At 39.3% G+C, this 27,068-nt stretch overlaps 1 protein-coding gene across 1 annotated transcript in view; it reads left to right on the top strand.

The window, feature by feature from the left end:
* The window catches only part of LOC136678173 (nipped-B-like protein A), a 32,014-nt gene extending 5,461 nt beyond the window's left edge, over positions 1 to 26,553 (top strand). The window contains exons 4-45 of the mRNA XM_066656099.1: positions 113 to 249; positions 550 to 661; positions 749 to 903; positions 1,111 to 1,166; positions 1,963 to 2,266; positions 2,608 to 3,156; positions 3,256 to 3,429; positions 4,561 to 4,731; positions 5,677 to 5,748; positions 5,868 to 5,957; positions 6,504 to 6,604; positions 6,808 to 6,894; positions 7,073 to 7,304; positions 7,483 to 7,634; positions 7,728 to 7,808; positions 8,449 to 8,549; positions 8,769 to 8,898; positions 10,132 to 10,214; positions 10,311 to 10,443; positions 11,503 to 11,646; positions 12,078 to 12,164; positions 12,409 to 12,620; positions 12,803 to 12,905; positions 13,048 to 13,146; positions 13,392 to 13,538; positions 14,237 to 14,371; positions 14,745 to 14,843; positions 15,231 to 15,284; positions 15,394 to 15,502; positions 16,182 to 16,312; positions 18,882 to 19,022; positions 19,205 to 19,453; positions 19,553 to 19,643; positions 19,796 to 19,969; positions 20,143 to 20,333; positions 20,478 to 20,585; positions 20,741 to 20,947; positions 21,804 to 21,950; positions 22,233 to 22,570; positions 22,766 to 22,940; positions 24,090 to 24,263; positions 24,814 to 26,553. Coding sequence (XP_066512196.1) covers positions 113 to 249; positions 550 to 661; positions 749 to 903; positions 1,111 to 1,166; positions 1,963 to 2,266; positions 2,608 to 3,156; positions 3,256 to 3,429; positions 4,561 to 4,731; positions 5,677 to 5,748; positions 5,868 to 5,957; positions 6,504 to 6,604; positions 6,808 to 6,894; positions 7,073 to 7,304; positions 7,483 to 7,634; positions 7,728 to 7,808; positions 8,449 to 8,549; positions 8,769 to 8,898; positions 10,132 to 10,214; positions 10,311 to 10,443; positions 11,503 to 11,646; positions 12,078 to 12,164; positions 12,409 to 12,620; positions 12,803 to 12,905; positions 13,048 to 13,146; positions 13,392 to 13,538; positions 14,237 to 14,371; positions 14,745 to 14,843; positions 15,231 to 15,284; positions 15,394 to 15,502; positions 16,182 to 16,312; positions 18,882 to 19,022; positions 19,205 to 19,453; positions 19,553 to 19,643; positions 19,796 to 19,969; positions 20,143 to 20,333; positions 20,478 to 20,585; positions 20,741 to 20,947; positions 21,804 to 21,950; positions 22,233 to 22,570; positions 22,766 to 22,940; positions 24,090 to 24,263; positions 24,814 to 25,182 — 6,604 coding nt within the window. The 3' untranslated portion in view covers positions 25,183 to 26,553. The remainder of the gene's footprint in view (positions 1 to 112; positions 250 to 549; positions 662 to 748; positions 904 to 1,110; positions 1,167 to 1,962; positions 2,267 to 2,607; positions 3,157 to 3,255; positions 3,430 to 4,560; positions 4,732 to 5,676; positions 5,749 to 5,867; positions 5,958 to 6,503; positions 6,605 to 6,807; positions 6,895 to 7,072; positions 7,305 to 7,482; positions 7,635 to 7,727; positions 7,809 to 8,448; positions 8,550 to 8,768; positions 8,899 to 10,131; positions 10,215 to 10,310; positions 10,444 to 11,502; positions 11,647 to 12,077; positions 12,165 to 12,408; positions 12,621 to 12,802; positions 12,906 to 13,047; positions 13,147 to 13,391; positions 13,539 to 14,236; positions 14,372 to 14,744; positions 14,844 to 15,230; positions 15,285 to 15,393; positions 15,503 to 16,181; positions 16,313 to 18,881; positions 19,023 to 19,204; positions 19,454 to 19,552; positions 19,644 to 19,795; positions 19,970 to 20,142; positions 20,334 to 20,477; positions 20,586 to 20,740; positions 20,948 to 21,803; positions 21,951 to 22,232; positions 22,571 to 22,765; positions 22,941 to 24,089; positions 24,264 to 24,813) is intronic.
* Positions 26,554 to 27,068: the final 515 nt, after the last annotated feature.

Genomic DNA, 27,068 nt, shown 5'->3' on the forward strand with positions numbered 1-27,068 from the left:
AGGTTTATGATTGTTCATGTAATGTTTGTGTGTGTGTGTGTGTGTGTGTGTGTATGTAATGTTTTGTTTTGTGATGTATTGTGTTTGTGTGCCATTTAATGTTGTGTTTTAGAGAGCTGAAGGACGGTCTGGGTTCCGATGAGTTGGAAGGAGATGTTCCGATTTTGTTGCAGCTGCTGCTCTCGAGGAACCCAAACATATTCAGAAACAAGACCACACCCAATACCCCTCAGTACAACAATCAGACAGGTGACACAAACACTACATTTCTACAAATTAGTGGACTCTTGCTTATGTGATATTTCTTCTGAAAATAAATGTACTACTGACTGCACAGTAGAATATTTGGTATTGACCATGGTGACTTTATCCTCATGGGTTGCTGCTATGGAGTATCCCATTCTATTGGCCAGTGCTTTTCTAGAGTGATTATATACTATGTTCACACTGGGGGTAGCTTGTTTTATCTGTATTCCCAATTTATTAAACATTTGGGCAGATTGTGTTATTTTATGGAACTGGTTTTCTTTTTGTGTTTGTTTTGGACAGGATTAGCACAGCAGCAGATGGCACCACAGTTCAAAATGACCGACAATTCAATGCAGGGAAGCCCTGCCTCCAACAGTTACCAGCAGTGCTCTATTACCCACAGTCCATCTGGGTAAGGTTCCATCTGTCCAGACTTCAGTGGACATGTTTTTGATATAATGGGGTGTGTTTATAGTGTGTGTGTGTGTGTGTATTGTAGGAGGTTTGTTTCAGGTCAGACGGGTTCAGGTGGTCGTTTCCTGTCACAGCAGACGAGTCCCGTGCCCAGTCCATATACACCTCAGAGCCCTGTCTCTGCATACAGACAATATCCTCATCCACCTGCTTATAGTCAACATCAACACCTGCAGCAAGGTACACATTACACCTAAACAACACCTGCAGCAAGGTACACACACACTCTACACCTAAACAACACCTGCACCCAGTAAAGGGCACATTTGAACTACACTTGCAGCAATGTACACATTACATCTGCACTATATCTGCAGCATGTACCTACTACAGGTGTCCTCAGCAGTTTTTTTTTTTTTTTCACTTAATGTCTTGCCTTTTGTCTAGGTTCTGTTGCAAGTCCCATGATTCCAGGTGGTATGAGGAATCCTCTGGACAGTAAGGTATGAGATCTCATTTTGAGGTTTATTGTTTATTTTGCTTTTATTTAGTTTTAAATTCATAGCAACAGTTAAATGAACCACGTAAAATTAAAAAAATATATATCTTCTAAATTCTAAGAAAATAACTTTGACTCTTTGAACAAAACATTGCGTCTCCATTTTTGCCTTTTATTATGTTTTGATGTAATTTGCCCGAGCTGCCCGTTACACTCTGTGGGGAAATTTATAATGGATGGTCTAACTGAAATGGTCCAAAATTATTTAGGAAAAACAAGTTGTTAGAGTAAGCAAAAACCCAATTTCCAGAACGGTTGGGATACTTTATAAAATCCAGTAAAAACTGAAATCTTTAATTTGTTATTTCATGTGAACATTAATTTAACAAACTAAAAAAAATTTAAACAATCTTAAAAAAGATTTTGAATGTTTTCAATGATAATTAAAATTCTCTTTGTTAAATATAAAGAAAATTAGAAACTGATGCCTGCAACACATGCAGAATAAGCTCTGACTTACACAAGTGAAAACAGAAATATTTTCTTAAATAAAACTTCAAGTAATTTAACACATTACTGTATTACGTTTTAATTGTATTTTTGAAAGTATCCTAACTTTTCTGAAAGTGGTGTTTAATTAATACTTTTAATGAGAATTTGTTTTATCTGTTACATAAGTACTGTTTGGAAAAATAAAGATTTGGTTTGAGCAGAATTTGCATAGAAGTGCACTGATGGTAATTTGCATTTGTGTGTTTTTTTTTTTTTTTTAAATAAATCTTGTACACTTCTTCTCTTAGGAAGGGTTGAGGAATTATTCAGGAGCCCCGCCCCTGCTGCAGTCATCTCCACCATACACACCTCCTCAAGAGACAGACCTTATGCTTGGAGAGAAGGGGAGGGACCTGAAAGGCGATGTAGATAAGGGTGTGGTGTGTGATGTGTTGGCTTCTCCATGTGCGGATGGAGTTAAGGGCGGAGTTTTCTCCAGCTCTGACGCTGAGGGTGAGCTAGTGGAGGCTCTTGCTGCCATCGAAAGGATGGAGAAGGAAGCTGCCGCTGCTATGGAAACGGACCGAAGCAATAAAGAGGTGCAGGACAAAGGTCAGTGTGTTTGTACCTATTATTATTTATTATTAGCCACACATGTTTTATGGCGTATAGAAGGATTCACCATGCATCTTAATTGTACATTTCAGTAATTTCAGTAATAACCTATGCTACAATTTTCTGCTCTGTTTTGAAAGCTTTTCAAAAAAACTTTTTAAACTTTAAATACATTGAACTATCCAATTCATAAAATATAGCACAAAAAACATCTTGAAGAGACTGACAGTGTTGTTTGGCAAATGATATGTCATTTTTGCTAAATCCCCCACAAATGAAATGTTCTTATAATTTTCCTCTCTCTCTCTGCCTCTGTATCTGCATCTGTACTCATGTAGATAAACCTCTGAAGAAGAGGAAGCAGGATTCTCATCCTCAAGAGCCTGGTACTGGGGGTTGTGGGGGCATTGCTGTGGGTAACCGGCCGGCCCCCGTGGAAGGCGGGGCTGTAGGTGGTGCCGAGGACAGCTGTGCAGCACACTGCTGGCCACAAGAGCCTCAGGAGGGTGTGACTCCCAAACCCCTGCAGCGAGCTGGCCAAAATGATGACAGAAAAGCAGATGCCCCACGGCAACAGCGCAGACATCATGATGATGGAGATGCAAGCAAACCCGGTGAGCTGCCGGCATTCGAGCTTGCTGAGAACTCTGGCTTTAAGGAGCCAGAAGGGGCAGGCCCAGGAGGCCCCGAGAGCATGGCCTTGAGCTGGAAGCTACCACGTGTGTGTCTGAAGAGACTGGAGGTGGAGCCTGAGGCAAAAAAGAGCGTAAAACCAGTGGTGGTCCTGCAAAAACTGTCCCGGGATGATGTTGAGAAGCTGATGAAGGAGAGGGAGTCACGTCAAAAATCTGCCAAAAACAGACTTACCTCTGGGAGATATGGCAAAGGTACAAAAAAAAAAAGTTAATGACAAAACTGATAATTACAGTTCAAACTGACAACAAGAAACTGACTTTTTGTGTGTGTGTGTGTGTGTGTGTGTGTAGCTGGTGTGGACCCCTCAGTGCTGAAAGACCTTCCACCAGAACTGCTGGCTGAGATTGAGTCCTCCATGCCACTTTGTGAGAGGGTGAAGATGAATAAGCGCAAACGCAGCTCAGCTAGTGAACGTCCCCACTATGCAGAGGACAGTTCGGATGAAGACATCGAGGATATCAGCTGTGAGTCACTTAGTGGTTGGATACTCCGAAAAAAGGCATGGCTTAGGGAGTGTGGTTTAGTGATTGTTTTGCAGTTTAAAGTCTAGTACAGATGTAATATACTCTCAATACAACAACAACACCACAATTCAGCACACGTTCAAAGCCTTCATCATTCAGTCAGTCATTTCTTTCATTTTGTGAGACAATCGCAATACTGACAAATAGTGGCCTGAATGTGTTAGAGAGTATGTTTTAAACCAATTTTCCACAGGACCACCCACATGTGGGGGAGCCCCTTTTGAGGCAGGTGCATTTAAGGACTACAAAGTTATTTGAATCTTGGTCATGTAACAGTAACACATAAATCTGGCCACATTTCTTTTATTCTTTAGTACTGAATCTCTGAAACATTCAGGACACTCAGTATCAATATAATGACCTTAAATTTAATTAGGTTAAAATTTTTACTGCAGTTGTTCAGTTCTTAGAGGTCCCTTCTCTCTATTGTGTCACTCACGTGTGTAGGAAAAGTTATTTCTAAATAATTTATGAAAAAATGGACAACCTTTATTACAGCAAGCAGCAGCAAGATACAGTTATTCACCGAGGATTCAGTGGAGCTGGACTGAACGTTGAGTAGTAGAAAAACACACCATATATAGATTGACAATACCGCCTTCCCCTAAGCTCCTCCTGAAGGATGTGATGTCAGTTGTGTCTGAATACAGTCCATGTGCAAATACCACTCAAGTTCTAACTATACTGAACTCTGAGTTCTGTCACCTTCTTGTTTAGACTTGTTCCCTTTGTCTGTGATGGTTGTTGATTACTCAGTAATAAAATTCCATTGATATTGATTAGGTCTTATGGTCCCACAGTGAGAGCTGTTGTGGCCCTTCCTGCTTTGTTTGTTCATATGCTAAATAGGTCAAACGGTCACTCTACCTCTGGGAATTCACACTGGTTTGGAACATTTATTATGATATTAATATTGTTGATTGCAGCGAGGTAAGCCAGTCACATTTGGGTCCGTGCTGTAATTTGTTACACTTGTTTAAACCTGGTGATAAATTTCAGTGAATGACAATATCTCCTCTCTCTCACTCTTTCGTCTGTCTGTGTGGCTGGGTTGGTGTTTGCATCTGGCAGTGCGCAAACGTCAGAAGAAAGAGCGTGACCGGACTTGGGAATTTGAAGAGAAAGACAGACGAAGCTCTGGAGAACATCGGAGAGGGAGTGGAGTCTTCGACAGCCGTAAGGGAAGGGGCGGTCGTTATGCCGACTCGGAAGAAGACTCACCACCTCCCAGTATCAATGATGGTTAGACATTATTAATATTCCATGAATCCTATCTATAATTTACTTCAGAAGATTCCAAACACCAGACCCAATTTTAAGTTAGCCTTAAAATGTTTGACAATTTTAGACAAGTTTTATATTTGCAAGAAAAGCAGGAAAGAAAACAGTACAAAAAAAGCATTGTTTAAAAATTAAGTATACAGTAACATGCTTCAGATACAAAACTAATGAAAACAGTGGGTTTAAGATCACCTATTCTGCCTTCTAACCTTCAGTAAATACAAGATTACCCTGTTACACTCTTAAGCCCAATTTATACTCCTGCATTGACCCTAAACCGTGGGCTACACATCATTGCGAACCCTATGCCGTAATCTGACACAGATTGCTGGTACAAGTGGATCAGACCCAGTATCACATACCTTGTTGGTTTGCTTTGTAGATATAAAGTCAGAGACGGTAGCTCAAATGTTGTGTTGGTCGTCCTCTATTCCTTCATCAGTGGACACAGGGCACCACCCCAGGACGCTGTTGGATGTATGTTTGGTTCATGGACTGTTCTCAGTCCAGCAGTGACACTGAGGGGTCTACAAACACTAGCAGCACTGCTGTGTTTGATGCACATGTACCAGCACAACACACACACATCACCACCATCACTGCAGCGCTGAGAATGTATGAACTGGTGATAAGAATGTATGCAAAGAAAAAGATGGATTACAGTCAGTAATTGTAGATCGACAAATTCTCCTGTGTGGTCAGTGGAGCTGATAAAATGGTCAATGAGTGTAGATACGAGGTAGGTGTTCCTAATCCAGTGATTGTTCAATGTAGGTGCTTATTTGTTTGTGGAAATATGTTGCAGTGTTGATGAGTTTGGAGTACTGTAGCTGTAATTGTGTATATTTTGGGTGTAAGTTGTGTATGAGTGTAATGTTGAAAAAGTTGTGGGTTTTGTTATTGCAGTGGCTCGGAGTATAAGGAAAAAGGAGAAAGAGAAGAAGAGGAAAGCATATGAACCCAAGCTCACAGCTGAGGGTAAACCTCCGCCCCCTTTACTCATCCATTTCCTGTTCTGTAACTGAACCCAGCTAACCACCTGTCTGTGTGGTTATTTGTTTAGTAATTTATTTATTTATTTGTGTGTGTGCATGCAGAAATGATGGATTCTTCCACCTTCAAAAGATTTTGCTCCAGTATTGACAGCATCCTGGAAAACCTGGAAGACGTGGATTTCACTGCTCAGGGTAAACAAAGCATTACAGCTTTACCACTGCTTTTTTAACTGCTTTTAGTACAATCTTTGTGTCTGCTTTACTACCGTTTAATGCCGGATTGTTACGGCATTCCTTACCATAAATACTAAATAGTTTTATTAGTATTTATTTATTATGAATAATAAATAGTTTTATTGTTTTTAAAACTGCCTTATAACTAACTTTATTACTGTCTTTCTACTACCTATATTGCCATCTGTACCATGAAAAACCTACACACACCTGGTTTCATTCACTGATTCACAAACAAGGATCATTAATCATTTTGCTAGTAAAAATGTAAGAATATGGTGTAAAAGGCTTGAATATTAAGGTGGATTTCGGAACATTATGATCGTGTATAATAAGTAATGACATTGTTTATTGAAAAATTGTGCTCAGCTTCACCTTATCTTTGTGTGTTGAGTAGAGATTAATTACCAAATGGAGATTTAAGTGTGTAGTTCATATTTTCACATGAATTTTCTTATGTTTTTGTAAACGTGATCATTATTGTAATACACTGTGTGTTTATAGATGATGATGAGATTCCTCAGGAGCTATTGCTGGGGAAACAGCAACTGAATGAACTAAGCAGTGAGTCAGCAAAGATAAAGGCCATGGGCATCGCAGATAAGGTGAGGAAAACCACACAAATCAATAAAAAATAAATAAAAAGTAAATGAAACACTTTATCACACAGTTTATTACACTTACAGTATTATAACTCGTTTCCCTGAGCTTAGAAAAGAACAGAAAAAACACAAACTAAATTAACTTAGCACAGAAAGCAGTGAGCAGCAGCTAATTTCTTTCCCCCTTTCTGTCTCTGTGTTTTCAGATTCCCTGTGATAAATTGGTGAAGTTGTTGAATATTCTGGAGAAGAATATTTTGGATGGAGCTAATCTCTCAACCCTCATGAGTCCTGTAAGATCTGCACTGATTATCAGAAAACACACTTTCATTATGTTCTATTACAGTAAAAAGCACATATAATCACAACATAATTTCTCCTCCATTCTTTTCTCCCTGCCTCCTTTTTTTTCTCTCTCATTATATGTTCTTGCTTCTCACCCATTCTCTCTTTCCGTCCCGCCTCCCTCAGGAAAATGAAGGAGAAGAGGAGGAGCGTTTGTGGCGTGATCTGATAATGGAGCGAGTGACAAGGTCCGCAGACGCCTGTCTCTCTGCTCTGAATGTGATGACATCAGCACGGATGCCCAAAGCCGTTTACATGGAGGATGTGATTGAGAGGCTGCTGCAATTCTCAAAGTTCCACCTGCAGAACACATTGTATCCTCAGTATGACCCAGTGTATCGCACTGACCCCAGCGGAGGTAGGAAACTTTACATGTTTTTTACACTGGGTGTCTAAGCTGTTTCACAACCAAGAAATGTTTAGAGGATAGAAGATCAAAATTTGATGCCATTTTAAGTGCTTGCTGGAGTTTGTTTTTCACCATGTAACCTCATCAAAAGTAACACAGACCCCTTTTTTCTTTTCCACTCTGTCAGGCTCGATGCTAAGCTCAAGGGCGAAGCGTGCTAAATGCTCCACCACTAAACAGAGAGTAATTATAATGCTTTATAACAAAGTGTGTGATGTAGTCAGTAACATCTCAGAGCTGTTAGAGATTCAGTTGATGACCGACACCACCATCCTACAGGTACTACACTTTCTTTTACACTTTTAGCTACACCTCTTTCACTGTTTCTCCCTCTTTCTAAAGTTACTACTTTCTGATTGGCTGTGTGTGTAGGTTTCCTCCATGGGAATTACTCCATTTTTTGTGGAGAATGTAAGTGAATTGCAGCTGTGTGCAATCAGACTGGTGACAGTGGTGAGTTCCTCTCTCTTTCTCTCATATTCCTGCATAAACAAACACAACCACACACTCACCACATGCTCAATGTAAACGTGCACAGCAGGTGTCCTGCACTCAGATAAATAGTGCTGCTTTCAAACACTCACACACATAAACATTAACAACATTCTGCTTAACTGAAAACTGCACAGTTGTTGTGAAATGTTATAATGTAACACAACTTTTGCACTCACCACATATCAATAATCTCCACTAGTCTAAAGAGTTTTAAATTTGCAAAGAATGGAAATATGAACAAAAGTTTTCTATCCTCATAATTTCTTGTGGGTTGCTCTCAGGCAGGAATGAATCCTCAAACTATGGGCTGACATCATCAGTGTTTTTAGAACTATTTAAGTTAATAACTTTCTGTGAGGAGCTTTTAAAGGAGGATGTTGGCTTCCATTCAACACCACTGTTTAAAACCGCTGGAGGTTTTTTAGAACCAAAACACTTTCATGATCTCAGTCACAAAAATGTGGTAATTAAAAAAAAAAAAACATTAAGGATAGTTTTGGTTACATTCCATATATGTAAGAAACCATAATATATTAATATCTTTGTTAGAGGTTTTTACGCATAAATGAATAGCATATTATTTGTGTGTTATTTGCAGGTGTTTTCTCGTTATGAAAAACACAGGCAGTTGATTCTGGAGGAAATTTTCACCTCTCTTGCTCGACTACCCACCAGCAAACGCAGCCTCAGGAACTTCAGGTGTGTGTGTCTATGTACCTGTGTAATGTCTTTGTTTATAATTAATTTTATCTCAGTTAAAAAGCACTGTTTCACTAAAGCTGTTGTAGTATAACATTTTCTGTCCAAAATATTGGTACAGTAGTCTATAGTGTACAGTAGTAGTCCTTTAATAGGTGTATGTACACAGTTCTGCTTGTTTAATGGAGTAAAATTTGTATTGTGTGTGTGTGTGTGCAGATTGAACAGCAGTGATGATGAAGGAGAGCCGGTGTATATTCAGATGGTCAGTGCTTTGGTTCTACAGCTCATTCAATGTGTGGTTCACCTGCCTTCAGATAGAGACAATGCAGAAGATGAACGCAAGAAGGTATACACATGTGCACACAGTGTTAAAGTGGGTTTTAGAAAGAAAAATACCCTACCATCCTCTTCCATGAGCGTGAATTTTGTTCTGCTTGTAGCACACAGTTTTAGAATGACACCCCACACTTCTGTTTCATAAGTACAGAACTCACTCAGAGAGAGTGAAGTAATCCTCACCTCACTGATACATTTTCATTATAGGCCAGTCTTCTAAAGAACTTATTAAACATCTGACATTCTGCCTGTAGGTGTTACACTAAAGCATCAGAACCGCAGACCAAAACAAATGCTTCATATTCAGTCATGCGATTCCCTTTAGCCTTGCCTCTCACCTGCTGCCAAGCAAAAGAGTACAATTTCACTCATAATATTCACAATAAATCATACCTAGCCAGTCACTCATGAATGCAACGTGGAACATCTTGTACATCAGGGAGAAGAAACACTTGTTCAGAGTCATGTTGAAGGACAAAAATTTGGTTAGACCAATAGATATTGGTTCAGTTCTGTGTGAAAACACTTTTTGGATGGTTTGGAAATTCAGACCAATTACAGGAAGCTGAGGCAGCGTAAATGACAGAGATGGGCATGACAGGGTGATTCACATACTGCCTTCACTCCAAAAAACATAGGGGTAGAAATCATGTAATTTAACTGTAAATTTGTTACCCTACCCATTCTATGCCACCTCAAGTGAAAATTCTGTTGTCATTGAACACTGCACATCATTTTATATACATTTACTAGTGGTACTGCATGTTTTAATGTTCAGAGATGGAATATCATGTAACACCTCTCTACAGTCTCACACATAGGTTGGCTTTGTTTTTGTGTTATGTTAATGTTGTAAACATATAAATAAATTCTGAAGTTTAAACAAATACCATACTGGCATCTTAGCACACCACATAGAGTATAAAATACTGCATTATTATCAGAAGAGCACTGTGGCTTTGAAGGAAAGGTGCAGAAAGGTGTTTTTGGGACATAGCATTAATCTGCTAGTGCAAAATGTGTTCATTCAAAACAGAGCAGAGAACAAACATACCAACTCACAGAGGGGGTATGTGATGTCATTCTCTGCTCAGGATGCCTGTACTTCACTATGTTGTTACATAATTTGTTTTCTGCTATAATAATTGGTATGTCATATGCATAATATATATATATATATATATATATATATATAAATAAAATGTAACTAGTTGTGTTTTTTTTTTTTTTGTGCGTGTTTCAGGTTGATGATGATGTGCTGATCACAAACTCATATGAAACAGCTCGACGAACAGCTCAGAATTTCCTCTCCGTCTTCCTCAAAAAGTGAACATCCTCCTCCTCTTTGGCATATCTTTCAATGTTCCTTGTTTGTGAACTCACATGTGTTTGTTTGTTTATATGTTTGTTTGGGTGTTATAGATGTGGCAGTAAACAAGGAGAGGAGGATTACAGACCTTTGTTTGAGAACTTTGTGCAGGATCTTCTGTCTACAGTCAACAAACCTGAGTGGCCTGCATCAGAACTACTACTCAGTCTCCTGGGGCGATTACTGGTACACATACAAACAACACTCTCGTACATTTTACATATTTGAAGCCCCCTATAAATGCATTTAGAATTTGATGCCTGCAACACATTCCAAAAAATTTGGGACAGAAACATGTTTACTACTGTGTTAAATCACTTTCCTTTTAATTACACCTTTTAATCATTTGGGAACTGAGGATACAAATTGTTTAAATTTTGCAAGAAGACTTTTTGTCCATTCTGGCTTGACACAAGACTTCTGCTGCTCAGCAGTCCCTGCTCACTTTCTCTTTTTCATAAGGCACCATAGCAGACAAATCTGTACTGCAGGCAGGCCAGTCAAATACATGCACTTTGAGTCTAAAAAGACATGTTGCTGAAGTTTATACAGAATAAGGCCTGGCATTGTCATGCTGAAATAACCATGAACCCCCCCATATAAGACTCCCCAGTGTACGTCTATCCAAATATCCAATATTTTCTTCCACACCAATAGTAACTTCTCACAAACGCTAGCCACCCGTTGTTAAGATGAAGATCAGGTAATTATTTGTAAAGTCTTATATTTTTGACTCATTTTAAAAGCTTTCACGCTTCACAGCCTCTGCCAAACATGGGCAACATGTGTTGTTTTTGTAGTGCTGGATGTAAATATCTTCAAATGTGGATAGCGTTTTACTATAGCCACTGTGCTGTTGATTCAGAATAGAAAACACAGTAAAACACTTCTCTGTCCCCATTCTGTCGGTTTTACGGTCGGGACACACTTGTTTACTTGTTTGACAAATTGACCGATCCTGCTCTGCAGTGAGATTAAGACTATAGACTAAACATGTATACTTGGATACAGAAATGTGTAAATAAACAAAGGTGGAAATGTAATTATACAGAAATAAAATCAGGAATGTGGAAATACTGAAATAATAACAAGATGTGCTTTTTCATTAAAAAAATTATTTACTTTATTATTATACTTGTGTAATTTTTAATTTTCTGTAGTGGATATATAATAGTTATTTTCCCAAAGTAGTGCCCGGTAAGTATTATGTGTATAGACTGTGTGTGTGTGTGTGTGTATTAACAGGTGCATCAATTCAGTAATAAACAGACAGAGATGGCTCTGAGAGTGGCTTCTCTGGATTATTTGGGCACCGTCGCTGCTCGGCTCAGGAAGGATTCGGTCACAAGCCCTATGGACCAGAGAGCCATTGACCGCATTATACACCAGGTACAACATGCACACACAAATACACCCAGGCAAAGTTATATACACATTTGTTATGGTTTACTCTGTTTTCAGCTTTATTTGTTGATCCCACCTTGGATTTTTTAGGCTTTATTCAAACAGTTCATTCTATCAGGACTGATGTTCTGCAATCTGAGACCTTGTTTGCACTGCAGGGCAAATGAGATTTGTTTCTTACACCTGATTTTTAGACAGAGTGCCCATGTTTGGAGTTACAGGTGACCCAGTTGTGTTTGTTGGCTGTCATAGTAAAAACCCAGGAGTTGTTAGTTTGCAAATTAGCATAAAACCATATGAAATCTGATCTGACTTGTCAAACCTAGTCACATCAACATCTGTCCTGATTCCTGACTGTATTTGAGGAAAACTCTTGACTATAACATGGTTTATTGTAATATTTTTTTTGTGTTCAGAGCTCAGGGAATGATGAAACTCAGCAGCTCCAGAAAGCTTTGCTGGACTACTTGGACGAGAACTTGGAAACAGACACCGCACTTATAGTGAGTCTGTCCCACATATAATACTTATACTCACCCACCATTCCAGTGAGAGCTTCTGTTATGTTTATTCTAGTGAGTACTGTAGCCTTTTAAAGGCTCTCACTCATTCCTGAAAGGCCCACTTCTCATTCTCATCTCTATATTCTTTCATTTTTCCCCCTCTATGCTTTCTCTCTCTCTCTCTCTCTCTCTCTCTCTCTCTCTCTCTCTCTCTCTCTCTCTCTCTGTGTGTGTGTGTGTGTAGTTTGTTCGCAAGTTCTACATTGCACAGTGGTTGAGGGACTGTCAGACTGAGTGTGAGAAAGCGATGCAGAATCAGAACCTGAATCCTGAGGAGTCAGAGGGACATGCCAAGGAGCTCAAAAACACTCGGGACATCCTACACAGGGCAGAGTCTCGCAAAAAATTCCTCCACTCTGTCATCAAAACCTCCATCAATCAGTTCCCCACTCTCAGGTACTTTTTAATACCACACACAAACATAAATAGTAGTAAATGCACACATCAGTTACAGTATAAGTACTGTCTCACCCCTTGAAGCTTGTAGGAAAGGATGAAAGATTTATAATGATAATAATAAAAAAAATGAATATTATTATTTTTGTTGTTTTTAATTGTTTTTTTTCTTGTTATTTCAGGATTAATTCAGATACTGTGGATTACGATGATGCTTGTCTTATTGTACGATACTTGGCCTCCACCAGACCTTTCTCCCAGAGCTTCGACATCTACTTGACACAGGTAACACAAACCAGACCTTCCTCATCTACATGACAGTGTTTAATGCACTACAGAAAGTGTAGGAGCCAAGCTCATTACTATTGTAATTAAAATCTCAATGTAACTGCTTCATAATTTTGTTTGTTTGGATAATATATTATAGATCCTGAGGGTTCTTGGAGAGAGTGCGATTGCTGTCAGGACCAAAGCGATGAAGTGTCTCTCTGAGGTGGTGGCTGTGGACCCCTGTATTCTGGCCAGGGTAATGTTTCTGTGTGATGGTTAATAATGTATGAAATGTGGTCCGTATCTTTGGGAGATCATAAGTTTTATTCCAGGAATCCCAGAGTGTGATATTATCTTTTGTGTGCTTAACATCAAAATAAATTTTCTGTTAGACAGCCCACTTTTTAACTGTTAGCATTCTCCTAAAAACATTTTAAGCTCCAGTAGCAATAGGGTAGGTTAATTAATCTTTTAATTAATTAACCTGTGTGTGTGTTACAGTCTGATATGCAACGTGGAGTCCATGGGAGGTTGATGGATAATTCCACCAGTGTGCGGGAGGCAGCAGTGGAGCTGTTGGGGAGATTCGTTTTGAGTCGTCCTCAGCTCACAGAGCAGTACTACGACATGCTAATCGAGAGGATACTGGTCAGTACTCTCAAGTGTGTGTGTGTGTGTGTGAGAATTTGCATGCCAGTCCAGAATACAGATATTTTAAAGTAAATTAAAAGTTTTAGAGTTTTTCCTGAATTGCTAAAACACTAAACCTTATTCTCAGAACAAAACTATCAACTGGCAAAATTGATTTATCAAATTATTCACCAGATTGGCACTGATGCTGATATTTTTGCAAAAATCTAACCTCATTCTCATGAATAAAAAAAGAACCACATACCCTGTACTGTATGTAAAGCAGCGCATGCACTCAGAGACATGAATGTTGGTATGAAACTGCGTTCAGTCTCATGAAGAATTAATGTCTGAGCCTGTATTGTAAATATAATTAAATATATACATAAACATAAATACATAAAAAGAGTGTTTTTCGTAAATCAGATTTTCCTGCTGTGCCAATAGCAGATTTTGTATTTTAATGTGTTTTGTCTAACTGCTGTTTAGCATTTATGTATTGACCAGCTTTCATCTAACATCAGTTGTAGGTTTTGAACATAGCTTAAATATTTTGCTGTTTATTTATTGAATTTATTTTCCTTTTTTTGAGATGTGGATGTGTTTTATCAATACAGAAAACTCTCATTAGTTATAAATGTTATAAAGATTTCAGCCATACCAGTTTCTCTTTTTATTTTTGTGTGATTGTGTGTGTTTTGTCTCTCTCTCTCTAGGACACAGGCATAAGTGTTCGCAAGCGTGTTATAAAAATCTTGAGGGACATCTGTCTGGAGCAGCCGGGTTTCAGCAGGATAACAGAGATGTGTGTGAAGATGATCCGCAGAGTCAACGACGAGGAGGGAATCAAGGCAAATACACATTTACCTCACAACTTTGTCAAACACGTTCATTAGATTCTTAATAAAGTAGTTTGACTAGCATTGAATGTAATTGATGGGGTCTACAGTAGTTGGTCTGGGATTGGTGAGTGGTCTACATTAGCTGGTCTGGTGTCAGTGGGTGGTCTACAGAAGCTGGTCTGTGATTAGAGGGTGGTCTATACTATGTGATATGTAATACTACAGGAGCAAGTCTGTAATTCTTGGATAGTCTATAGTAGCTGGACTGGGATTGTTGGTGATCTACAGCAGTTGGTTTATGTTTGGTGGGTAGTCTGTTGTAGGTCATTTGAGGGAGGGCATGCAGTAGCTGATTTATGATTATGTATTTTATTTTTTGTAGAAACTGGTAAATGAGACGTTCCAGAAGCTGTGGTTCACTCCGACGGCCAATCATGATAAAGAGGGCATGAACAGAAAGATCATCAACATTACTGATGTGGTCAGTACAACCAAACGTCTAACCATCATTCTTTCGTTGAATGTTTTTATGTGTTCAATAGGGCCTCAGTATTAATGTAATCTACTGATTCTGCAAGCAATTTTATAATGGTTCTAAGAAGTAACACGTCAGGGTATATAAAGAAATTATCAGCTCATTTTGATCATTAGTGTTGTTGCAATAGCTATGAAAACTAAACAGTCATGAGTAGCACGAGTATGATGATGAAATTGAGCCTCATCCTGTGCATAACAAATTTCAAGAAATTCACCATTCACGATACATATGGAAAAAAATCATATGTCCTTCACTTCATAACTATACTGAGAACATTATGCACCCCACATAAATAGTGGCTTAAAATGTGATGTATATTGTGTCCTGCAGGTGGCAGCTTGTCGGGACTCTGGTTACGACTGGTTTGAACAGCTCCTCCAAAACGTGAGTATTTCTGTTACTATAAAATGAATCTGTAAAAAAATATTCAGTAATAAAGAATAAGAATAAAAAAGTCCTTTTGGTCTCTCTCTCTCTTTCTGTCTCTCTCCAGTTGTTTAAGGCAGAGGAAGACTCATCCTATAAACCTGCGAAAAAAGCCTGTGTGCAGCTGGTGGACAATCTGGTGGAATACATCCTTAAACATGAGGAGGCTCTCTCAGGTTTCATCACTTTACACGCACTAAACATCGACTCTCTCTGTTTGTTCTGTTTGTATTTAACACCTGGAAAGTTATTAGGTTATTATGTTGACTGATTTCCTAGGTACTTTACTGGGCTCTTTTAAATTATTTCCTGGGTGTTTTCTTGTGTGGCCAATTTCCCACTGAGTCTAATTGGTTGCTGCTCTGGGTGGGTAAAATCCTGGGTATTTTACTGGTCATATGTGGTTGATTTCCTGGGTATTGTACTATACTTGTGTGCTTAATTTTCTGAATATTTGTGGGTGTCATTTCCCAGGTATTGTGAAGGTCTCGTGTGTGATTTCCCTGACAGGTTGTTGTACTTAACCCTTGTGAATAATGCCCCAGGTATTGTAAAGATCTTGTAGGGCAATTTCTTAGGTATTGTATCCAGCTTATGTGGGATAGATCCTTAGTATTTTACTGCCCTTGTTTCCTGGGTTATTTCAGGCTCTTGTGTGGTTACTCCCTGGGTAATGTGTTGTTTTTTGTGGGTTATTTCTTAGGTATTTTTTGGTTTTGTATAGGCTGTTTTTCAGATATTGTGATAGGTCTCAAGGGGGTAATTTCCCAGGTATTTGGAGAAAGGGATTTAAATAATTTATCCATGGTATTGATTTTATTAAAAGGCTTTAATTATTTTTCTTTGTGTATTTAGAGCATAAGAGTGTAAACTCTACAAGATTGGTGGCCTGTATTACCACTCTGTATCTGTTCAGTAAGATCAGACCTCAGCTCATGGTCAGACACGCCATGACCATGCAACCCTACCTCACCACCAAGTGTAGCGTGAGTACACATATACGCACACACATTCGAACTCATCATCCATACATCTCCACATCACTGCGCTGTTTTCTCAAAAACAAACTGTAAACATGTTAATCAATGTGAGAAATGAGAAATTAAAATCACATTGTTAGAATAGTGTAGCATTCTCAAATTCTCAATCCTCAAAATCCAAAAATGTTGAAGGAACCCTAGGTAAGATTTGGTATCTGGGCTCTAGGTGCAATATCATCAAAAAGTACATTTATTTCAGTAATTCAATTCATGTTATGTAGGTTCATTACAAACAGAGTGATCTATTATAAGCGTTTTCCTTGTAATGTTGATGGTTATTGTTTGCAGCGAGTGGAAGGAACCCCAAAATCATTATCTCAGAAAATTTGAATTATCAACACAAAACACCTGCAAAGGTTTCCTAAGACTTTAAAATGGTACTTTAGTATGGTTCTGTAGGCTACGCAATGATGGGGAAGACTGCTGACTTGACAGATGTCCAGAAGGCTGTTATTGACACCCTCCCGCTGTATCTAAGCATATTAATGGGAAGCTGAATAAAAGAAAACAGGGAACACAAGCAAAAGGGATAACCACAGCTTTGGAGGATTGTCAAGAAAAGGCCATTAAAAATGTGGGTGAGTTTCACAAAGACTGGACTGATGCTGGACATTCCTTGTGTCAAAACTCTCTTGATCCAGAGGCAACGCCAGAAGCGTCTTACCTGGGCCAAGGTTAAAAAGACTGGACTAATGCTCAGAGGTTTTCAGGTGAAAGTAAATTTTGCATTTCATTTGGAAATCAAGGTCCCAGAGTCTGGAGGAAGAGTGGAGAGGCATACAATTCAAGCTGCTTGAGTCTAGTGTGAAGTTTCCAAAATCAGTGATGGTTTAGGGCAGGGGTCGGCAACCTTTACCACTCAAAGAGCCATTTGGACCCGTTTCACACAGTGAAGGAAACACTGGGAGCCACAAAACCCTTTTGAAATTCTATGTATATGTATAAACAAACTATACTGTGTTACATTTATGAAAGACGTTGTGTTGATGGTTAAGTAAAATACTCAATGTCTATTTGAGTCCTTGTAGTAATGGGGGAAAAAAACGTCAAACTTAAATTATCTACTGGCAGCAAACAAAAATGCTGTCCTCTCTCTGCGTGCCATTATCCTTTTACTTGCGCCGTGCAGTCAGCTTTCCAATAGTTCAAGAAACCGCACACTGGCGGCTGTCGCACATTGGAAGTTGTGGCGTGTATTAAGAGCGACAAAATATTTTAAATATTAAATGTTAAAATATTTTAGATGTTACAAGATCGCCATAATCTTCATAGAATTACATTTTGAAAATGAACGCACTAAAATAAAATACATTTTAATTAAATACTCATTAATTATTTTCAAAAGCCGAGCCGCATCAGAGGGATCAAGGAGCCGCGGGCTGCCGACCCCTGGTTTAGGGAGCCATGTCATATGCTGGCGTTAGTCCACTGTGTTGTATCAAGTCCAAAGTCAGCGCAGCTGTCTACCAGGAAATTTTAGAGCATTTCATGCTTCTCTCTGCTGACAAGCTTTATGGATATGTGGATTTCACTTTCCAGCAGGACTTGGCACCTGTCTACACTGCCAAAACTGCAAATACCTGGTTTAATAACCACAGAATCACTGTTTGACAATGCAGGTGATTTGAAGGCCACTATCTCAGCAGTGCCACAGAATGATCGCCTCCACGCCACCCAGCATTAATGCACTAATTAATGCAAAAGGAGCCCAGACCAAGTATTGAGTGCATAGACTGTACAAACTTTAAAATTGGTCTTGTATAATATTCTAATTTCCTAAGATAATGACTTTTGGGTTTTCACTGGGTGTAAGCCATAATCATCAACATTAAAAGAAATAAACACTTGAAATGGATCACTCTGTAATGAATCTACAAATGAGTTTCACCTTTTGAATTGAATTATAGAAATAAATTAATTTTTGATGATATTCTAATTTATTAAGTTGCACCTGTAGTTGCATTTGGGTCATTTCGCTTTTACAGCACTGTCCTGAAATCAAAGGGGAGGGGGGTGATTTCCTACCATCCTCCAAAAGTTACATAGTACAGTTTTTGCAGTGCTAAGCTCAAGTAGCAGTAACAGAGATTCTATTCTCTTTATTACAGGTCAGTGAAGTGTTACAATGATTTTACTGATGTTATTGTAATTTTAAGGTAAAATACTACCTTATGTCCCTTTCATGTATGTAATTATGTTTTGCCACATCATCTACATTTATAAATTCGACCTTCGGCATCAGCACAGGTAGCCTGAGCTATGTAGTGTGTAATAATGTAGCAGCCTCCTCAAGCAACATGCAAACCAGTATCTGAATAGTGGATTTATTGTATATAAAGGAAAGACAGTAAGTGTCTATTTTGGTCAATGGGGAGCGACAGAAAAGAAGTGTAAATATCAAAAGTCATTGGTAAACAAGGTTTTCTATTTCTTTTCCAGCAATAAACATTGAGACATGTAAGCCATTGCCATGTTGACTGACTCTCTCTCTCTTTCTCTCTGGGTGTGTGTGTAGTCTCAGAGTGATTTCCTGGTGATCTGTAATGTGGCGAAAATCCTGGAACTGGTCATTCCTCTGATGGAACATCCGAGTGAGAGCTTCCTCACCACCATTGAGGAAGACCTGATGAAGCTCATCATCAAATATGGCATGACTGTGAGTACACACACACTGTACGCCAACACTGAGGACCTGATGAAGCTGATAAACAATATAGTATGGCTCAGTAAACTCAGTACAAACCCGAGTAATATTTAAAAACATCTCTTTATTAGTAAATAAGTGAATTTGCTTGTGTATTTACATATGAATGTGTTTCTCTGTGTGTGGTTCTGCAGGTGGTTCAGCACTGTGTGAGCTGTTTGGGAGCTGTTGTAAATAAAGTAACCCATAATTATAAGTTTGTGTGGGCGTGTTTTAACCGTTACTATGGCGTCCTGACAAAGCTGAAGGTTCAGCATCAGGAGAACAGCAACAGCATCAATCAGACAGCAACAAAAGCAGCGCTGCTCCGATCCCTCTTCACTGTAGGAGCTCTGTGCAGGCACTTTGACTTTGACTTAGAATACTTCAAAGGAAACAGCAAGGTACACACACAAACACTGTACAGATACCAACAAGGTACATACACATAAGACACATTATAAATGATGTGTATATGTGTTTATTCGTTTGTTTGTTTGCAGATTGAGATTAAAGATAAAGTTCTTGAGCTCCTGCTGTACTTTACCAGTCACGAGGAAGAGGAGGTGAAGTGTAAAGCCATCATCGGACTGGGTAAGAGCCCACAAACTCTCTCTCTTTCATCACACTCTCTCTTGTGCAGACACACACACACACACTTGAAACTCTCATGATACCATAGTAATCACACAGCAATCACCTCTCTCTCTCTCTCTCTCTCTCTTTCTTTCTCTTTCTCTGTCTAGGTTTTATGTTCATAATGCACCCCAGTTTGATGTTTGTTCCTGAGGTGAAGGTCCTGTACAACGGGCTGCTGTCTGACTCTAAAAGCTCTGTGACTCTGAAGATTCAGGTGCTGAAGAACCTGCAGATGTATCTCCAGGAGGAGGATTCTCGCATGCAGGAAGCAGACAGAGAGTGTGAGACAATACAACCACCTGCGACATCTACCAACCAACTAGCAACACCACATTAACCACCTAACAAGCATCACACTGTTCACCTATCAACACTCTAGCTAAATATTCATTATGGATATGGTCTGTTGATGGTCACTAATATCAGAATAATCTGTGTCCATGTGTGTGTGTAGGGCAGAAGTTGTCTAAGCAGGAGGACCTGAAGGAGATGGGAGATATATCTTCAGGGATGAGCAGCTCCATTATGCAGCTTTATCTGAAACAAGTGCTGGAAGCTTTTTTCCACACACAGTCCAGCGTCAGGCACTTCTCCCTCAATGTCATCACCTTAACACTCAGCCAGGGACTCATACACCCTGTACAGGTACACACACACCCAAGTACAGAATCTCTGATAAGTCCAGAACATTAGGTGTCCTCTGTATAATAGTTGTTTTATTAACTTAAAATAAAATAGAGAAAATGACCGATTGCTCTTTAATCTTGAGGGTGTGTTGTTCTTATGCAGTGTGTGCCATATCTGATCGCCATGGGAACAGATCCTGAACCCACCATGAGGAACAAAGCTGATCAACAGCTTGTTGACATTGACAAGAAATACACAGGCTTCATCCATGTGAGTAGCACGCACACTCCCACATATTCATACACAAAGTTATTTCCAGAGAATGTATGTTATCTAACCTAACAGGTCTGGGCAGTTGGTGTTCTCCTCCAGGCTTGTTGAACTGACGTAACCGAATCATCTGTGTGTGTGCATGCGTGTTACAGATGAAGGCTGTTGCGGGGATCAAGATGTCATTCCAGGTGCAGCAAGCTGTGATGGGTTCCTGTTCAGTGGGTTCTATAATTCGTGGGTTTCGTAAAGATGAGTCCCACACGGCTCTATGTTCTCATTTGTACAGCATGATCAGGAACCAGCGAAACCAACGCAGAGCCTTCCTCATCTCGCTGCTCAACCTTTTTGATGACAGCTCGGTCAGTACACACACATGTAGCAACTCATAGTGCCTTCCTCATCACCCTGCTCAACATATTCTACGTACAACCCCATTTTGGAAAACGTGATATAAATAGCGCTGTCGCTTGATTAAAAATATTAACTAATTAAATTATGTTTTCTGAAATTAACTGCATTGTCCCTTTTAAGACTAAATTTTATATATACTGGATATTTAAATGTAAAATAAAATGTAAGGTCAACATAGTTTGAGATCAACATTTGTATTGGTAGTACCAAGAAAACCCATTTTCCAGTTTCCATTTTTTTCACTGAACAATCTTATTGTATTTTGCAAATATGTAAAACCTGTTTGAATGTGGTATCTGCAACTGTATAGAAATTTAGTTAAAAGTTTCCTCTCTAAAAAGAATATGAAAGACATTCATGTAGTATACGTAAAATTCCCAGAGGATTAATGGCTCACCACTTTGTGCTCAACTTCATAAAATATTCGTCAGACAGTATAAAAAGAAAATTTTTCAATGCAGGTTATCATATAATTTAGGTCTTAGGAGTTAGCAGAGCTGTCGGTAGAGATTTATGAGCTAGCAGGAATACTGAACATGAAGGAGGTGGGAGATGGACATGGCACAAGCACACCACTTAGAGAGACAGCAGCATATTGTTTTGTTGCTCTCAGAGAAGAAACAAATATTAAAGAACCATCTAAAAGCTTGTATATAGTTTTACTACTTGTAACGCTGCCACTGCGCACATCTCTGGAGCTCCGTGCCACTGCGCACATCTCTGAGCTCTGCTTTAGAGTTAGGGGACACAGTGCAGTGTTTTTTCATATCTGTTCAACTCTCTCTCTGTCTCTCTCTCAAACAGAAGTTGGACGTGGGTGTGCTGTTGTTTATAGCGGACAATTTGGCGTATTTCCCATATCAGACTCAGGAGGAGCCGCTCTTCATCATGCACCACATCGACATCACATTATCTGTCTCTGGGAGCAACCTACTGCAGACATTTAAAGAGGTACCACCCCTTCCCAAAACACACAAACATTAACATGGTAAAAATCTGATGTAAACAGGATAGATGTTGTGTAGTCTGGGTTCCACACTCAGAGTTACAAGCCTCTAAATCCTATCTGTGTGATCAGACTGTAGAGGTTTTCATTGGTTGTTGTGGTAACAATGCAGCTATGAGTACGAAGTGTGGGGGGGGGGGTGGTTGGGGGGGACTCACCAAATGACAAAAAAAACTCATTAAATTTGATCTGACTGCTCAAACTGAGCCATGTGTTTGTGTGTTCAGTCTTTAGTGAGAACTCCAGGTCGGACACCCAGGAAGCGTCACACGAGAGTAAGAGTAAAGAGAGAGAGAAATATAAAAGAGAGAGAGGAGGAGGAAAACGATGAGGAAGACAGGAGTGTGGGAGAAACAGAGGAGCAGCAGGAGGAAGAGGATGGAGTGCTGAAGGCTCCGGGGGCAGAGTTAGACTCTGAGTCTGATCTGGAGGATGTTGATGTGGTGATGGAGCGTCTTCCCGATGACAACATGCCCCTCATTGAATTCGCTCGAGCATCACAGGGAATTCTTCTTCTCCTTGTCCTCAAACAGCACATAAAGAACCTCTATGGCTTCTCAGACAGGTATATGTACACAGATTTCTCATAGACACACGCTCCTCATCTTCAAACGGTACATAAAGAACCTTTTACGATGCCTCAAATGCATGCATATGTGCACACACGGGTGATTTTGGTTTATGTTGCAGTTATCATAGCTTAAATCATAGTTTAAATTAAAGTGATTGACATAACTAACTCCCGTTTGTGTGTGTGCAGTAAAATCCAGAAGTACTCCCCCTCTGAATCAGCAAAAGTATACGACAAAGCCGTCAACAGAAAATCCAACGTCCAGTTCAACCCTCGGCAGACAATTGACTTCCTGTCCCATGGCAAACTTTGCAGCGATCTGACTGAACATTTGAGGAAGAAGATTGTTCAACAGTTCCTTGATGTGAGTCTAAACACTGTAGCCCCTATGAGCCCATGGTGACATATGTGTCACAAACCTTTTATAAGGTTCTGAAAAGATCCCTGCATAACATTATCCTTCACTTTACACAATGATGCCCCAAAGTGACATTTACTTGAACATCCTGTCACATGGCAGTTTGTGAATTTGTGTAGGTTTGACCTCATTTACAGAATGACTGTTAATTGGGTACATAGATGCCACAAAAATGCTTATTTTAAAGCATAATTTTTGTTTCTAAAAGGTGTTCCAACATTTTTAACAATTCAAATGCTTTTGTAACTTGTCCTATGTTACATACGACCCATTCTGTTCCCATTTCAAGAACAAAATGTTGTAATACAAGGTAAGTTGTTGTGATGTTTATATTACATTTGTTATTTTAAACTAAAAATCATTTTAGAATATGGCATGTTGGGGCTCTTATGAGTTAAATGGCACATAGACTCAATTTTCTGTAGGAATGTCACTTGTGTTTTTTCAGGAGTGTGTTCAGAGCTTGTTCTGAACAAGGTACTGAAGCACCACCAAGTATTAAAATTTGACATTCATATAAGATTACTGTTATGAAACATTATGTACCCCTTTAAACTCTGGCAAACACAGCAAATTGGACTGAACCTTTCTGAACTGAGCTGTTTTTAAACACAGGAAAGTCTGGGTTGTGTAAATTATTTGAACCCACACTTTGTCTCTCTCTTTAGTGCTAGTCAGCAGTCAGCTTGTAGTGCAATATTTCTCCAGCTCTGTGATATCATTGTACACGCTTGCCCATTGTAGCGTTAAACATTACACAGTATAAACAAATCCAAGAATCCCATTCAATAGGACTTGAGGACATATTAATGATTCAAAAACTAAACCTGTTTGAAAAATCGAAAGGTCTTCTGATAGACTATCATTCACTATTTGCGATATATTACTCACAAAAAGTGTTCACTAATTGAAAATGGAAATTCAAGTTTAAAAAATGGGCTAAAAATCATGAATCCTAGGAATTGCTTTAGTGGCACAGATGCAAGCAGAAATATCAAATTCTGGTAGTAATGAATGTGAAATGTGCACATAGGCTTAGTGTTACCAGGGTAAAGTTTTAGTGTGTAGTTGATGTGATTTTGTGTGTATGTGTAGTTTAAGCTGCTGATGGAGCACCTGGATCCTGACGATGAGGAGGAGGAAGGTGAGGCGAGTGCTGCCGTCAGAAACAAAGCCATCAACGCTTTACTGGGAGGACACAGTCCGAGAAATCACCATACAGTTGAGACAGAGGAGGAAGACAGCGAGGGGGAAGACAGGACACCAGGGGTCAGAGCACATACAGAGACATCCTAATATAATATGCAGCCAAAAGTTTGTGGAGGCACTTCAAAATCTCTTCAGAAATGAAGGGTATCAATCTGTAGTTTGTTCCTCTATTCTGCAATAATAATCCCTATTTTTCTGGAAATGCTTTATGCTAGATGCTTAAACAATGCTCTGAGGATTTGATGGCAATCAGTAACTTAAATATTACTGTGGACAGATACATGTAGTGGAGGATAAATTCTGGATCGTAAACACCACGCCTGCTCACGCCAGACATATTTGATAGTGCTACATTACTCTAGAGAACACAGTTTCACTTCTCCAAAGCCTAATGCTGGGGGGTCTTTCACCTCTTTAGCAGATTTTTGGCATTTTGACCTTAGACTCAAGTGCATCTGCTCAAGAGCAATTCCATTCTATTGGTTGTTAGTTTTGTATGGCGAGTATGCACAGTGTTCACAAACTATAGGGTCCAAATTTATATTATTTATATGTTTGTTGTAACTATTATGTTGTATATTTTAACGCTGAGTGTTCTCGCTCCATGCAGGCAAGTCGTCGCGCACGCAAAAGTGCAGAGTGTTCGGATGCTATCCAGGCAAATTTAAACGAGTCTGTGAGAGCTCTGGACATTGTGGCAGTCCTATGTCCACGCTACAGAGAGCGCCCCCAGCTGGTGAGGATTGTGCAGCGCAGCGGCGACAGCTACAGTGTGCACTGGATGGTGGGATCATATTCCGGACCCTGGACTGAGGCCAAGCGCCGAGATGGACGCAAACTCGTCCCTTGGACAGAGACCGTTCAGGACTCTGACATCGTCTACAAGAAAATTACACTTACCAGCGGCAACAAGCTCGGTCACAAACTCGCACAAACGCTGCGGGGGATTTACTCTAGCAAAGACAGGAACTCCAGCTAATCTAGGAAAACACACACACACACACACACACACACACACACACACATACAAACTACTGCACGAATAGACCAATAAACATAAACAATATATAAATACACAGGCCTGTGTCTGGTGAGGGTTAACAAGCCTCCAAACTAATTAGCATGCTTTGTTCATTTATTGATTTTATTTATATACAGAATCTGTCCAGCAACGCATTAGTAACTTTAATAACAACTTGGTTTACCACAAAGTATTAACAACACCTTAGTAATAGAAACCATCTGCAAACACCCTGGTAGCCATTTTAAACATCACAACCTATAAACACTATAACAACCATCTAACTGTCCTCTATAAGCACACTGACATTATGTGAAAATAACACAGGAGCTGCATATTAGCTTCAGTAAAAGTACCTAGAATACCATAAAAACACTTGGTAACTAATTATGATGCATAACAATCCTTAGCTTTAGCTTCACCCTAGTAATTGACATTCTCCTCCCAGTCACCTGGAACATCCTAGCAACAACGTGCAATACCATTAAATCGTCAAAACACACTGCACGGACACTTTGTATTTTCATTAATTTTCTAGTAATTCATTAAGCATTAAACCATTATTAGTTGACTTTGTCAAGCCAACGTAGTTTGTTCACCAATGTCCTCTTCCTTGTTCTTCATTTAATTTAAAAATGAATAGATTTCAAATAATTAGTTAATGCTGAGATTGATCTTTCATTTGCATTAGTGCCATGTAAAATTGTCAGACCAAAAACAGTTGTTAATATCATTTTATTTAAAAAATCACTCCCCCAGCCACCCCCCTGACCCGGTTTAATTGTTTACCACTGTTTTGCACAGTCACAGGCCTGTCAGGACCAGTCTGCTCTGATCGTACACTCCTCTTACACACACTCGCACCCTGCTGTTCTACACTACACACTCCTCTGTTGGTCTTTGTGTGTGTGAGTTTGTGTGTGTGTTTTCTTTCCTGACGCTGGCAACTAAAATGTTAGACACATTTTCCTGGGTGATTATTTTGGCTGCTGTGCAGCAGAACCTGCTCCGGTTTGGTTTCTACTCCCTCTGTATCATAGTTTAACATAAAAATATTGTTTATATCTATAAAATAAATTTAAATATTTACTGAATGTTGAAGAGGATTAGTTTGTTGATGTTTTTACAGTTTTTTTCTTTTTCTCTCTTTCTTAGCGCCAGAAGGCTTTGTTATAGTTTGGCTCTTTTTTCCAAGACCGCTCTGTGTGTGTCCGGTGTGTTTTGGACAATAGCAGGGTGTGAGTGGGTATAATTTATTGTTAAAGCAGCAGTGTGGAGAAGCAGCGTGTGATTGGCTGGAACTGAAGCTCCACTTATGAAACAAATACTGCAATAAATTTTCTACTTCTCTTACTCAAGTCTCTTTTTCACTTTCTCTCCTCTTCCTAATTGACATTTAAGTAATTTGGCAGGAGCTGTAATCCTCTTACAGACATAAGGGAATGTAGTTGTAGTAGTCACATATTGGTGTAGCACACTGGGCTTACTCAAGTAGGGAATTAAATATCAGTCGTCTTTATAGAAAGCAACATTGTTAACACTATGCTACACCCTTCACCAACATTCAAATCCTAACCAAGATAATATCACTACAGTTAATAGTTTACAGTTAACAAAATAAAGCATAAAAGTATATTGTGCATTCGCATGTTGACAACAGCTCATACGACAATGGATGACATGAAGCCCTTCCCCATCAAGACCCTCTCACACGCGGTTTCACTGACTCTCGCGCACACTTCCACTCTCCCGCGTTAATCCTGGATCTATGGTGTACGGATAATAATAATAACATGAATAATAAAAATAATAATATGAAAACAATTTTAAAAAATTATTATTGC

This window comes from Hoplias malabaricus, chromosome Y (genome assembly GCF_029633855.1).
Source record: "Hoplias malabaricus isolate fHopMal1 chromosome Y, fHopMal1.hap1, whole genome shotgun sequence".
Lineage (NCBI taxonomy): Eukaryota > Metazoa > Chordata > Actinopteri > Characiformes > Erythrinidae > Hoplias > Hoplias malabaricus.